The 13,733-nt window shown below is 40.2% G+C and overlaps 2 protein-coding genes and 1 long non-coding RNA gene across 8 annotated transcripts in view; 1 reads left to right on the top strand and 2 right to left on the bottom strand.

Moving 5' to 3' along the window:
* The window catches only part of ATP5MG (ATP synthase membrane subunit g), a 249,536-nt gene that overhangs the window by 9,781 nt on the left and 226,022 nt on the right, over positions 1-13,733 (bottom strand). The window lies entirely within an intron of this gene.
* The window catches only part of LOC126936081 (uncharacterized), a 184,068-nt gene that overhangs the window by 37,659 nt on the left and 132,676 nt on the right, over positions 1-13,733 (top strand). The gene's annotated exons all lie outside the window — the stretch shown is intronic.
* UBE4A (ubiquitination factor E4A) overlaps positions 507-13,733 on the bottom strand; it is a 41,294-nt gene continuing 28,067 nt past the window's right edge. For all 4 annotated transcript variants that reach the window (XM_050758390.1, XM_050758393.1, XM_050758392.1 and 1 more), the window contains 5 exons: positions 12,740-12,914; positions 9,156-9,336; positions 8,387-8,534; positions 6,602-6,759; positions 507-3,414 (listed from right to left, as the gene is read on the bottom strand). In XM_050758390.1, the coding sequence (XP_050614347.1) occupies positions 3,288-3,414; positions 6,602-6,759; positions 8,387-8,534; positions 9,156-9,336; positions 12,740-12,914 (789 nt within the window). In that variant the 3' untranslated portion in view covers positions 507-3,287. The remainder of the gene's footprint in view (positions 3,415-6,601; positions 6,760-8,386; positions 8,535-9,155; positions 9,337-12,739; positions 12,915-13,733) is intronic.

The raw sequence follows: 13,733 nt of genomic DNA, 5'->3' as shown, positions 1-13,733 counted from the left end.
GGGAAGGAATTTAAGGAAGGAGGCCACAGTTTGGAATAGCTGAAGGACACACAGAAGGGTTGTTGGGCAACATTAGAGATAAGTTTGTGGTTGCACCATTCTAAAAATTGTGTTTTTCCTCCAGCAATGGTCTGCAGTTTGGATACTGCAGCAGAGGGGAATGGCTGAGTTGATCTAGGCTGACATCTTGCATGGCAGGGGTATGGAAACAAGGAGCAAGAAGGGGAAGATATCAGCAAATGATTACAAAGACCTGGGGTTCAGGCCAGATAAACAGTGAAGCCAAGAGAGCTGGTTAGGAAAACCATACCGGGAGATTCATCTCCTGAGGGTAACCCCAGGGTCCCCTCCAGAGGCCTGGTAAGGTAGGCTGGATCAGCCAGGTCACACATATTTGATGTTACTTACCTAAAAAAAAAAGTGAAACATCAGAATCCTCTAAGTTTTCAGGGGGATTTCTGAAACTGCCACTAGCTTTTAATAATGGAATAAAGTGATAACAAAGGTTGTAAGTCAGGTGTTCATTTATTAAATACAAGTTTTGAACAAACACTGCCAGGCAAGTTTAACAAGAAGTAACCTTCCTGGAATGTTTCAAAATACAGTCGTGTTGATCAAGTTTTATTTCAATCAACCTTTTCATTTTCTGTTTCTAGGTTCATTTCCTGTTGAGCAATTAGAGCATGTGCATTATTTCCTCACATGACATCACAACAGTGCAGCATCAGCCTCTGGCTTGTAAAGGCACCCAGTAGACTTATGCTCTCTGCAATGGCTGCTTAGCAACCACCATCAAATAAAGTAATGAAGCTTTTGTAGAGTGTGATACCAAATAGCAACTGGCACCTTCACTTGCACCATTAAAAAAACCTTTAACATTTCCTTCAGTTTTCACATATCCATTAAAAACTATAGTAAAAAACAAAACCCAGACTGCTTGATAAAACATACTTAAACAATTTTCCAAGTTTAGTATTAGCCTCTTGGTAAGTTATGAGCAATACCAGAGCTGAGTGTAAGAGTCTTCATTTTGCCATCATACTCCAGCAAAGCCAACACACAAAACCAGGTATGTTAGAAAGTCTGCTCTACTAGATTTAGAGCTGCTTCTAAGTTCCAGACAAGACACCTTTTTAAGCTTCCAAGTGTATATATACACACGGTGTTGTACCAAGATAACTTTTTAAAGTCTAATTTTTTTGGATGTCCTTAAATTACTTCACAGAAAGAAAAAAGGCACAGAGGACACTTGGTTTCCTTACCAGTAGTGGCCTTAAGCTACACACTTGCCTGTGCAAAGAGTTTAAAGATATTCAGCAGCATTAATGGTGCCACAGCCATTCATAAAAAGTTTCAGGAAAATAGTTAAAAAAAAGAAGAAAAGCTTGCCAGAAAAGGCTTACAATCTGAAGGTTAAATACAGAAGAATACAGACAGAGACTGGAGGCAGCATGGGGGTTGTTAACTAGGAAGCTGCTGAGAATAGCTGCCTTCTGAGTTTTTGTGCCCATTTTCCTCCAGTTTTCTCCTGAAAAACTCTGGTCTTTTCCCCTCGTTTTTAAAATGAAAACATCCTACTAGATTGGGTTTGAAGGATAAATGCAAATAGGCAGACGCTTATTTTATACATAGTTCATTCTCAGAGAGGGAAAGGAGGATGATAAATATTGAATGAAGCTAATTTTAGAAAATAAACAAATCCTGTCAACCCATGCCGTAAAGGCCCAGGGAGCACACCGAATGAATCTTACATTCTGGCATTTGCAAAAGTGTCTTCAACTTCCTTTTTCATTTATAAGCACAGCAATAGGCCACACCTATTTTATATCTCGGGTGGGAAGCCCTCTTAGATTTGAGGCTTTCCAGCTGATGCAATCGAAAACACATCAAGGACTGCTTATAGCAACTTGTGTTGAAATGTAAAACTACTATTTTATTTGAAAGAGACCATAGTTAATAACATGTTCCAAATGAAGCAGTGACACCCATTTCTTGATCCTATCACTTTTCTTGTCACTTATGACATCTCTGGGCTTAGAAAGACAGTGATATAAAGACAGTCCATAGGGGGAATGTCCCTAGTTAGCATATTAAGCTGCACAATTGAGTAGTGAGCTCAATTTCACTAATGAAAGTGGCGAACATCCACCTACTAACTACACAGGACTAAGTGGATATTTAAAATGGCTTGTGGACAAGGTTGTGCCCAAATTCCTACTTTCTTAATTGAAGACCTAAGGCTGTGTTAGAAGTAGCTCTTAGAAGTCAGGTCACAAGCCCAAACAAATATTAACTATATACATTTTATAATCTCAGCATTTTGTCAAGAATGAGTATGTTAGTAAACATGGCCACATACTGCATACATCTCACTATGGAAGAGAAAATATAAAGTGGTACTCAGTTTACACTAAACCAACATAAAAAAGCACATGGGGTATATGTGTGTATGTATATATCTCACACACTGAGATATACTGTTGATATTAGTGTCTTAAAATGACATTTTTCATGGATATGATATTCGTTGCCTAAACCTGCTTAGGCCTAGTCCTTGTAGAAACAGATTTTCATAAGAGAATAAGGGCCCAACAGTCTCCTCACCCCCATCAGTTGGTAGGATTGCATTACCAATCCTCATTAAAAGGACTGTATAACAAAATTACAAGCTATCAACAGAAGTTGCACAAGATTCCTTTAAATTCCTTTTTTTTTTTAAAAAAATTCTCATCTATCATCTTATTCAAAAGTCTACACAAACTTCAAGGTATCTGCTTTTATGTGAAGTTATTCTGTAACACAGAAAAGGGTCTAGATCATGAGGACTAGTAAATACACAGGATAACACAGGATTTTCTGATGACATCAGCTGTCACTGAAATATGTGACATCATATACTTATAAAAGCAGCACTCACCAAAAATGTTTGAACAGTAATTGGAAGAGAAATAGCAGGGTGACAGGAAGTTTTAGTAGCTGAAATAATTTCATTTAGGAAAAGGAAGAAGAATATGAAGAGACAACAAAAGGTGAAATGAGTGATGATTTCTAAACTTGGTGATGCTATAATAAGTATAATTTCCTGCAAGCCAGGGGAGCATTGTCAAGTTCTTAGGAATCTTAATTATCATAATTTCAGCAAGAGCAGTTCTCTAATTTAGTAAAGAAAAAAAAAAAAGAAAAGAAAAAGAAAAGAAAGAAAAGGAACAGAACCAGAAAGAGAGAAACCACAAACAATTGTTTATCTGCACTCTGGGGTTGGTTTTGGTTTGGTTAGTTCACAGTATCTATTCAAGTTGCTCCTTTTGTTGTTTCCTCTCTGCAAGCCACCGTTGGATTTTTTCTTTTAGTTCTGTGTTTGGACGGATCTGGTCCATGGTGAGGGGACTACGGTTAAAGGGATCTGTTTGGTCACTGGGACGAAGAGAGAAAGGGAAATAGGGTTATTTCTGTTAAGTTCTAACATTCTAAGACAAAAATAGAACACCTGGGCATCGCATCTTAAGAATGAAGCCAGAGTGCATTATAACTTTGAGTCAAATGCCGAGTCGGGGTTAGAAAGAGTGAAAAAAAGATGATTCAGGAGTTTTTGTAGCTACTTTGTTCATTTATTTATTTATTTATTTATTTTTGGAGACAGAGTCTTGCCCTGTCACCCACGCTGGAGTGCAGTGGTACCCAGGATGGAGTACAGTGTCGTGATCTCTGCTCACTGCAACCTCTGCCTCCTGGGTTAAAGCCATTTTCCAACCTCAGCCTCCCGAGTAGCTGGCATTACAGGCATGCACCACGACACTCAGCTAATTTTTGTATTTTCAGTAGAAACAGAGTTTCACCATCTTGGCCAGGCTGCTTTCAAACTCCTGGCCTCAAGTGATCCACCGGCCTCGGCCTCCCAAAGTGCTGGGATTACAGGCGTGAGCCACCCACCTGGCCTCTATTTCTTAATAAATTTTATCTCAACACTGCTGTTCAGATGATATTTAATTACAGTGGCTTAAAAAATGCTATGCTTCTGTCACCTTTAGATTTCTCTAAGACAGAGACACTGTACATTCATGTCAGTGTAAAGAACTATTTGTAATTATAGTGACAGATTCTTAGGACAGTATAAGATGTTAAGGAATAAAGCCTTGTAGACCAACATTTGATTTAGTCAGCTGATTGTTATGCAAGTACATGCAGATTATGGCTTCCTGACACGTAAGAAGGTTTATGACAGGTGTCAATCTTTTGGCTTCCCAGGCCACAGTGGAAGAATTGTCTTGGCCCATACATAAAATACATGAAGACTAACAATAGCTAATAAGCTAAAAAAAAAAAAATTGCCAAAAATTCTTATAATGTTTTAAGAAACGTTACGAATTAGTGTTGGGTCACATTTCAAGCCATCCTGGGCTACACACACAGCTTGGACAACCTTGGTTTATGACATGCTTTAAGGGCTGATATACCTTCTCTCTATATTGAGGCCACTATAAAATATAAATTTTCATTGCAAAAGACATACCATCTAGCACAGCATAATCCATATAGTGAATGCTTAGTACCAAATACCAAAAGGTGAAAGTTTTTTTTTTTTTTTTTTTTTTTTTTGAGACGGAGTCTTGCTCTGTTGCCCAGGCTGGAGTTGCAGTGGCGCTATCTTGGCTGACTGCAACCTTTGCCTCCCAGGTTCAGGGGATTCTCCTGCCTCAGCCTCCTGAGTAGCTGGGACTACAGGCGTGTGCCACCACACCCAGCTAATTTTTGTATTTTTAGTAGAGACAGTGTTTCACCATGTTGGCCAGGCTGGTCTTAAACTCCTGATCTCAGGTGATCCACCTGCCTCGGCCTTCCAAAGTGCTAAGATTACAGGCGTAAGTCACTGCACTTGGCCAGAAATTCATTTTTTTAATATTAAAAAATTTCCTTAACTTTGGGTCAAAGTATACAAAATGTATCTATCTGTTTATTTAGAGACAGTGTCTTGCTCTGTTGCCCAGGCAGGAGTGCAGTGCTGCAATCATAACTCAGTGCAGCCTTCAATTCCTGTGCTCAAGGGATCTGCCTCAGCTTCCTGAGTAGCTAGGACTACAGGCATGTGCCATTACACTTGGCTAATTAAAAATAATTTTTTGTAGAGATAGAACTTAATGTTTTTTTTTGGAGACAGAGTCTTGCTCTGTCACCCAGGCTGGAGTGCAGTGGTGTGATCTCGGCTCACTGCAACCTCTGCCTCCTGGGTTCCAGTGATTCTCCTGCTTCAGCCTCCCAAGTAGCTGGGATTACATGCATGCCACAAGCCCGGCTAATTTTTGTATTTTTAGTAGAGATGAGGTTTCACCATGTTGGCTAGGCTGGTCTCAAACTTCTGATCTCAAGTGATCCACCTTCTTCAGCCTCCTAAAGTGCTGGGATTACAGGCATGAACCACTGTGCCTGGCTCAATATAACTTAATTTTAAATATGGAGAGGCCAAACAAGGTGGCTATGCTTGTAATCCCAGCACTTTGGGAGGCTGATGTGAGTGGATTGCTTGAGCCCAGGAGTTTGAGACTGGCGTGGGTAACATAGACCCCTTCTCTACAAAAAATACAAAAATAAGCCAGGAATGGTGGTGCATGGCCTGTGGTCCCAGTTACTTGGTGAGGCTGAGGTGGGAGGGTCGCTTGAGCCTGGGAGGGTGAGGCTGTAGTGAGGTGAGATCACGCCACTGCACTCCAGCCCGGTGACAGAGCAAGACCCTGTCTCAAAAAAATAGATAAATCTATAAATAGGCAGAGTCTTTCAGCACTCATTTCTATCTAATGCTGGACTAAAACAGTTAAGGGGCCCATTCGGTAGCTAATAAGCTACCATTTATTGCTTCATTCCTGACTTTTCTATAGTTATCATGGGGCAGACTGTCCAAAGAATAGGCAGGCTGGGGAAAATTCATGGTTACCACAGCACTTTGGGAGGCTGAGGCGGGTGGATCACTTGAACCCAGGAGTTCAAGACCAGCCTGGCCAACATGGTGAAACCCTGTCTCTACAAAAAATACAGAAATTAGTTGGGAGTGTTAGTGCATGCCTGTAGTCCCAGTTACTTCAGAGGCTGAGACAGGAGGATCACCTGAGCCCAGGCTGGAGTGCAGTGGTGTGATTTTGGCTCACTGCAACCTCTGCCTCCCAGGTTCAAGCAATTGTCCTGCTTCAGCCTCCCGAGTAGCTGGGACTACATGTGCGCACCACCATGCCCCGCTAACTTTTTTGTATTTTAGTAGAGATGGGGTTTCACCATGTTGGCCAGGCTGGTCTCGAACTCCTGACCTCAAGTGATCTGCCTAGCTCGGCCTCCCAAAGTGCTGGGATTACAGGCATGAGCCACTGCACCCGGCCAGAAATTATTTTCTTAAGGCAGGAAGAGGTAAGGTAAAGTTAGCATTTCTTAACAGAATGTTTTGTTGTGAAATGTTTATATCCTAGCAATTGATACCAAAATGCCTTCCAACATATCAGTAAATCAATAATATGTGGTATCTATTGGGTGCAAAGTACTGTATTAGGTGCCTGGGAAAGAAAGATAGCAAACTAATGTGTATCTGTGCTCTTGAGTCTGCTTTTTGGGACTGGCCTACCTGAGCAAATGTCTTGCAATGGTGGATCTATCCACAGTGACTCTGGAAGATGGCAGCACCACAGGGTCACACATCAGTGTGCTCATAATGGGATCCAGGAACTCATCACAGGCATCTGCATAGGTTTCCTCTTCCTGTTGTTGGAGGTCTGCAAGAGACTGAGTATACAACATCTGGTAGTTAAAGTGAATTCACAGTGCAGCTGAATTCAGCATGCTCAATGACAGAGTGAGACTCTGTCTCAAAAATAAAAAAACAGGTCATTAATAACCCTTGACAGTGATAGTGACACATGTGAGCTTCATTTTCTCAAAAACAAGCCAAGATAGATATTCTGAGAACAAATTAAGCATTGAGCCCCAACTCTGGACCTTTAAGTTGGCTCAGCTGCTGGCAGTCACACTGGAAATGGGTTGAAATGTTAGGAGGAAAAGAAATACATCACATACAACATCCATCTGGCAATAGTTCTGTTATAAATACCATAATTCAAAAGGGGACGGAGAAGGGGAAGTGGAGGAGGGTATTGTTTGCATAATTAGAGTCACTCATGCAGCCTGTGTATGAAAAGCAGTTTTTGATTTTTGATACAAACAGGTATAGGAATTTTAAAGTTGTTTCAACATTTAATTCCTTCACAACTCGAGTTCCTCAGGGATCCACTAAGCTCTAACCAAAGACGAAGTCCAACTCAATAAAGAAACTCAATGAAGGGAAGACTGATAGCAACAAGGTTGGTTTTCTATTAGACTTTTGTGCCATGATTTTTTTCCTTCTTCTTAACTGCTAACAGAGCTGTCATACTCTAACCAAAGGGATTTAGCTAAATACAATATAGTATTTTAATTTTTAAAATGTATGCATATTCCAATAGAAGCCAACTACCAACTACAAACATAGAGACAATGAAAATAAAAATTAGTGACTGAAAACTACTCATCTTGTATTTTTTCCAAAGAAGTTATTCTGTATTAATGCCCTAGGTTTTAAAATCTATTGGCAACTCTGTGCATAAACGTTTTCGTAAAAACATCTTACATAAATGTGTACATTCTTCTCTTCTAGTTGAGGTTTCTTAAATTTCTTTTTTTTTTTTTTTTTTTTGAGATGGAATCTCGCTCTGTTGCCCAGGCTGGAGTGCGGTGGTGTGATCTTGGCTCCCTGCAACCTCCACCTCCCAGGTTCAAGTGATTCTCCTGCCTCAGCCTCCCATGTAGCTGGGATTACAGGTGTGCTCCACCACGCCCAGCTAATTTCTGTATTTTTAGTAGAGACGGGGTTTCACCGTGCTGGCCAGGCTGGTGTCAAACTCCTGACCTCAGGTGATCTGCCCACCCTGGCTTCCCAAAGTGCTGGGATTATAAGCATGAGCCACTGCACCCAGCTGATTTCTTAAATGTCTAGTCTCACTCTCATGTTAACAAGAATAAAACTAAGAATATTATAGTTCTAAGTGACTGACCAAAAAGAACCATCTGTTTATATTTTCTCATGGCAATGCTCTTTTCCTCCCTGAAATACGGTAAAAATCAGCACAGCTGAGGCGACAATCTGATTTTTTGTGTGGATTTTTAGGAGATGGGGTCTTGCTATCTTGCCAAGGCTGGAGTGCAGTGGCTCTATCCACAGACATGATCATAGCACATTGCAGCCTCAAACTCCTGGGCTTAAGCGATCCTCTAGCTTCAGCCTCTTATGTAGCTGGGACTACAGGCTTGAGCTACCGTGCCTGGCTGACAATGTGGTTCTTAATGAAATCAGCAAACAAATCCTCCTCTTCCTCACCTTGATTCTCTCTGCCAAGTTGCTGAAAGCCACAATCATGTTCCCAGGCTTATTTATTTTCTTCAAGACTCGAACTGTCTGTGCAAAGAGAGTTGGGGAATAGGAACGTCCATCCTTGGGCACAGTGGCACAGAAATTCTCCTCATCCCTGGAAGGTCAGCATCAGAAAAAAACTACTCACCAGAGGATAGGTCAATGGAAGAGACAATAGACAGGCTGCAGAACAAGTATTCTCACCACTTAAAAGCCATGAACATTCTTTTAATATATATATTATTTATATATTTAATATATTATATATTTCTTATATATATACTTTTTGATATAGAAAGACTTTCTAGGAAGTCTATCAAGTATCATGTGACCTTAAAAGAATGCTACTTTTCCAAACAGTGGTACAACCAGTAAAGTTTATCTTTGCACAGATCAAAGCAGAATTTTGGAAATCTTAATGTCCCATGGGTCACTCAAAATCTTATTAGTTTTTAGAGACAGAGTCCTGCTGTGTTGTGCAGGCTGGTCTCAAACTCCTGGACTTAAGCAATCCTCCCGCTTCAGTCTCCCAAGTAGCTTGGACCACAGGCACACGACACCTTGCCCAGATAAAATCTCCTTATTTAAAACTACAGAAGATTCCTTCATCAACCAACTAGGAATGAATCATTTCTTTTCTATTTTCACATAATTACCAACCGGTCATTCTACTATCAAAACCCTAAATCAAAACATTAGCATCCCCTCTGGCTTGACAAATTTCAATCTCAGGTACCCAAGATTTAAGTAGATAGTGCAGATATCTGATACAAGCTGCTGGGGTTTGAAGTCAAATTCACTGAAGTCCTTGACTTTTAAGGCACCCATCTTGGGGCCAACCAGGTGTTGCAGGAAGTAGTTCAACATGGAGATGATGCGCTCAGCCAGGAAGGGATGCACAAAGAGTGACTTGATCTCTGGAAAAGAATCCAAAGTCTCTGAAAACTCAGTCCATTAGCACTCTTTTCCTTATTAAGTATAGTTTATTTGGAGACCTCTGGGGACTACTGTTATTTTATTTTTAAAATTTTTGAAGGAACTACTTTTTAAAAAACTAAGTAATTCATTTTCACTGCAGAAAATATAGACAAGCAAAAACCAAAACCAAACACAAAACAGAAAAGACAAAAACTACCACCTGGAGATAAACACGGTTAACATCTTGCTATTTTAACATTTTGTCCTTCTAGCTTTTCTGTCCATATTTACACACACACACAGACATTTTTAAAACAAAAATGATCATATTTTACATATTCTGAAACTTACTGTTTTCAGTAACTATATTGCAAATACTTTACCATTTTATTAAGTGCTGTCCAACATAGCAGCCCCTGGCCATATGTGGCTACTAAAATTAAAAATAAATAAAAAATCCATTCCTCAGACTAGTTAAGTATGGTTCTGGACAGCCCAGATTTATAGGATATTTTCACCATCACAGAAAGTTCTATAGAATAGGGGTGATTCACATAATCTTTTTAAAAAATGAGATAGGGTCTCACTATATTGCCCAGGCTGGTCTCAAACTCCTGGGCTCAAAGTGATCCTCCTGCCTCGGCTCCCAAAGTGTTAGAGGATTACAGGCGTGAGCCACTGTTCCCAGCTGTTTTACATCATTTTAAAAAAAAATTATGTTTTATTTTTTTCAGACAGGGTCTTGCTGTTGCCTAGGCCGGAATGCAGTGGCACAATCATGGCTCAAGGCAGTCTCAACCTCCTGGGCTCAAGTGATCCTCCTGCCTTGGCCTCCCAAAATGCTGAGATTACAGGTGTGAGCCACTGTAACCAGGCTGTTTTCCATCATTTTTTTTCTTTTCTTTTTGAGACGAAGGCTCGCTCTGTCACCCAGGCTGGAGTGCAATGGCACGATCTCAGCTCACTGCAAGCTCCACCTCCTGGGTTCATGTCATTCTCCTGCCTCAGCCTCCCAAGTAGCTGGGACTACAGGCGCCCACCACCTCGCCCGGCTAGTTTTTCGTATTTTTTAGTAGAGACGGGGTTTCACCGTGTTAGCCAGGATGGTCTCGATCTCCTGACCTCGTGATCCGCCCGTCTCGGCCTCCCAGAGTGCTGGGATCACAGGCTTGGGCCACCGCTCCAGGCCTGTTTTACATAATTTTTTATGGCTGACTTTTCCAGTTGTAACTGCACCATACGTTATTTATTTAACGTCTTTACCGGTGGACATTTTTGCTATTTTCAGTTTTTTTCCTACACTTATCAATGACCTTCATTGTGGATACATCTTGTAGACTAATTGCTTTTTTTTTTTTTTTGAGATAGAGTCTCACTCTGTTGTCCAGGCTGGAGAGCAGTGGCGTGATCTCTGCTCGTTGCAACCTCTGCCTCCTGGGTTCAAGCTATTCTCCTACCTCAGCCTCCCAAGTAGCTGGGACTACAGGCACGTGCTACCACACCTGGCTAATTTTTGTAATTTTAGTAGAGACAGGGTTTCACTATGTTGGCCAGGTTGGTCTCGAACTCCTGACCTCGTGATCCGCTCGCCTCGGCCTCCCAAAGTGCTGGGGTTACAGGCGTGAGCCACCGCGCCTGGCCTATCGCTTCTTCTTAACAAATCTGTAAGGAACTGCTATGTCATAGGGCATGAATTCCAAAAACTAAAAAAAAAATTTATACATGTCAAATTTAACAAGCCAGACAGTATCATAATGCTATGTTTGGTTGGTACTGATAGTTGTTGATTTTTCAGTTTTAGTCATTATCACAAATCCCTCAATATATAGTCAAATTTTTGGTTAAATAATTTAGTTATTAAAATTATGTAAATATTATTCACAGCAGAGCCATGTGCTGTCCTAATGAGTATATAGTTCCTTTTTAGTATAACTCTTTGCTTATTTGCTTATTTTCAGAGCCTCTTATCACTAAATTCTTTCCAAACTCTCCATTGGAATTTAAAACTCTCAACACGGTCATTTCTAGCTGCTGATTAATTTTTGGAAACATTCTTTCTGGATGTTTCTATCCTTTGCTCCAACCTGGACTGCTTGCTCTACAGGCCTGCTATGTAGTGGTCACACAAGCTCCTTTTACCATCATCCTGGGAATCTCCTTTGCGTCTCCCTTGTGTTGAATTCCACCTTCCTCCTCCTAGGTTTACTTTCCCTCAGAAATGTGTCTCCGCTTCAAAAGACACTGTTGAAAGTGCAAAGCCATTTTGATACTTAAACTATGGTAACATTACCTGACTTCTCTGCGATATTTTAGGGTCTTCTTTTTACCATGATTTCCTAAAATTTCACAATGTTATACTTCAGTGTGGGTTTTAAAAAATTCTCTGTGCAGGGCCCTTGGCAAGCCCTTTCAATTTAGAGGCTATCTTTGAGTCTTGGGGATTTTTTGGTATCTTTGATGATAACTTCCTTCCCTCCATTTTTCTCTTTTGAGACTTCCTAGATCCATCCTTTGTTTCTTATCCTTTCTCTTTTAATTTCCATCTTTTTCCTTCTGTTCTACGTTCATAGAAGAGTTCCTTGAATTTATATCTTCTAACCCTTTTACTGAATATTTAACATTTCTGAGGTAAAAATTTCAATATCCAAGAGCTCTTTCTTATTCTTTAAATAATCTCTTTCATTGCCTCTTTGTTCTTGTTTTTTTGGTTGCTATATCTTCTCTTATCCCTCTGAGATTAAAAAGTTTTTTTAAAAAGTTTTTAGAAAGTTTTCACCTATTTGTTTTTCACATTAGAGGATTTCCTCAAATGGTGATTATTGTTATATCATATTTAGCTGAGACATTAAAAATGATAATTTCAGTATATAATCAGTATAAAAATGGACAGATTTCACATTTTAACACTAAGTCTTGCAGTACATATTTTATACTTATAGCACATCTCAATTCAGACTAGCTACATTTTAAATCCTTGAAAGCCACATGTGGCAAGTGGCTACTGAACTGGACAGTGGAGCTATAGAGGGAGTAGAGATAAATGGCTGTTACATCCACCATATTTAACCAGGATTCAAGCATATTTCTCAGATTAACATACATATATGTACATGTGTGTGTGTATAGACACACAAATATTTATATGGCTAACTTGTCCTCCAGAAAGATTTTACCACCTTATGCTCTCTGGCAGCTGTGTGAGGGTGACCATTTCTTCATTCCCATGTCAATAATAGGCATTATCATTCTTTTTGAAACTTCTCAAGTGATTCGTTTCCCTCCCAGATGTGGAGGATACTGTCACCAGGGTCTGAATTCTTAGTTTCAGCTAGGCTGAACCCTCAAGTGAAGCAGATCTTGGCCATTACTTTTTTGGGGGAAAGCAGTACTTTGTATCCTTACCTGATGTGAGAAAGGCAAGGGTACCAATTGTTTCATTGGACATGATGTTATGGAAACGTGCCAGCTGTCCAAACATCTGTAGGCCGGCCTCCTTTTCTCGGCGGGCTTCTGGAGTCAGACTATCCCATTCACCTCGGTCCTTCTCAATTTGCTGAATCTTTATCTTGCTCAAATACTGCAGAAACCAGAGATGGGATGTATCAGAGAAGAAAGGTGCAGTTGAAGGGACGTGACATTTAGGAGGTCCTATTAAAAATCCAGTCAACTAAGCTGGGAAAACAAGGGATCATGTAAGAGACATGAGCCTTTATTTCTCAGCATAGGGCTGAAGCTCAAAAGAACTTTCAGGAAAAAAAGAAATTGTGGCTTCATACAGATTTGTTTCAGCTTGGGTACATTCACAGGTAATTCCCCTAGAAATAGTATATCATTATTAAATGGAAAGAAGGATGAAGAGTTTAATATATGAAACCCAGGCCAAGAAACAAAAAAACTAAAAAACCCCACACTATAGTGAAAAAACGATGACTCCTTCCTGAAAGATGAAAACAAATCCCCCCCTGCCAAATTCCTTACAAAAAAATCAAAGCTCTATCAAATATGCAAGATGTGTGGAAGAACATAATTATTTAAAACTCTCTATTTCATGTCATCCTTCCTGTTGTAGCAAACAACTTGTTAAACTTAATCTCATGAAAATACCATCTGCTTCATACTTTGTGTCACACACCTCTTGCTTAAAAGGGTCTGTTTGTAACAGGACCTATTCTCACTTTTGAAGAAAACCTATCTTAAACCCTAAAGTGTAGGATTATGAAGAAATCAGATCAAACCTTTCTCACAAATTAAACACAAGCTACTCAGGGGACTGCTGATCACAGCGAGGAGCTCATGATTGTCTAAAGGCTACCCTCAGGATTTACCTGCTTCATCTCCCTTTAGGTCAGTGCCCTGTCCATCCTCTACCCATCACAGGTAAGGGAAGTTTTGCTCT

Source organism: Macaca thibetana, chromosome 14, assembly GCF_024542745.1.
Source record: "Macaca thibetana thibetana isolate TM-01 chromosome 14, ASM2454274v1, whole genome shotgun sequence".
Taxonomy (NCBI): Eukaryota; Metazoa; Chordata; class Mammalia; order Primates; family Cercopithecidae; genus Macaca; species Macaca thibetana.
The sequence above is the reverse complement of the archived record's forward strand: the minus strand, read 5'-3'. Positions and strand labels throughout refer to the sequence as shown.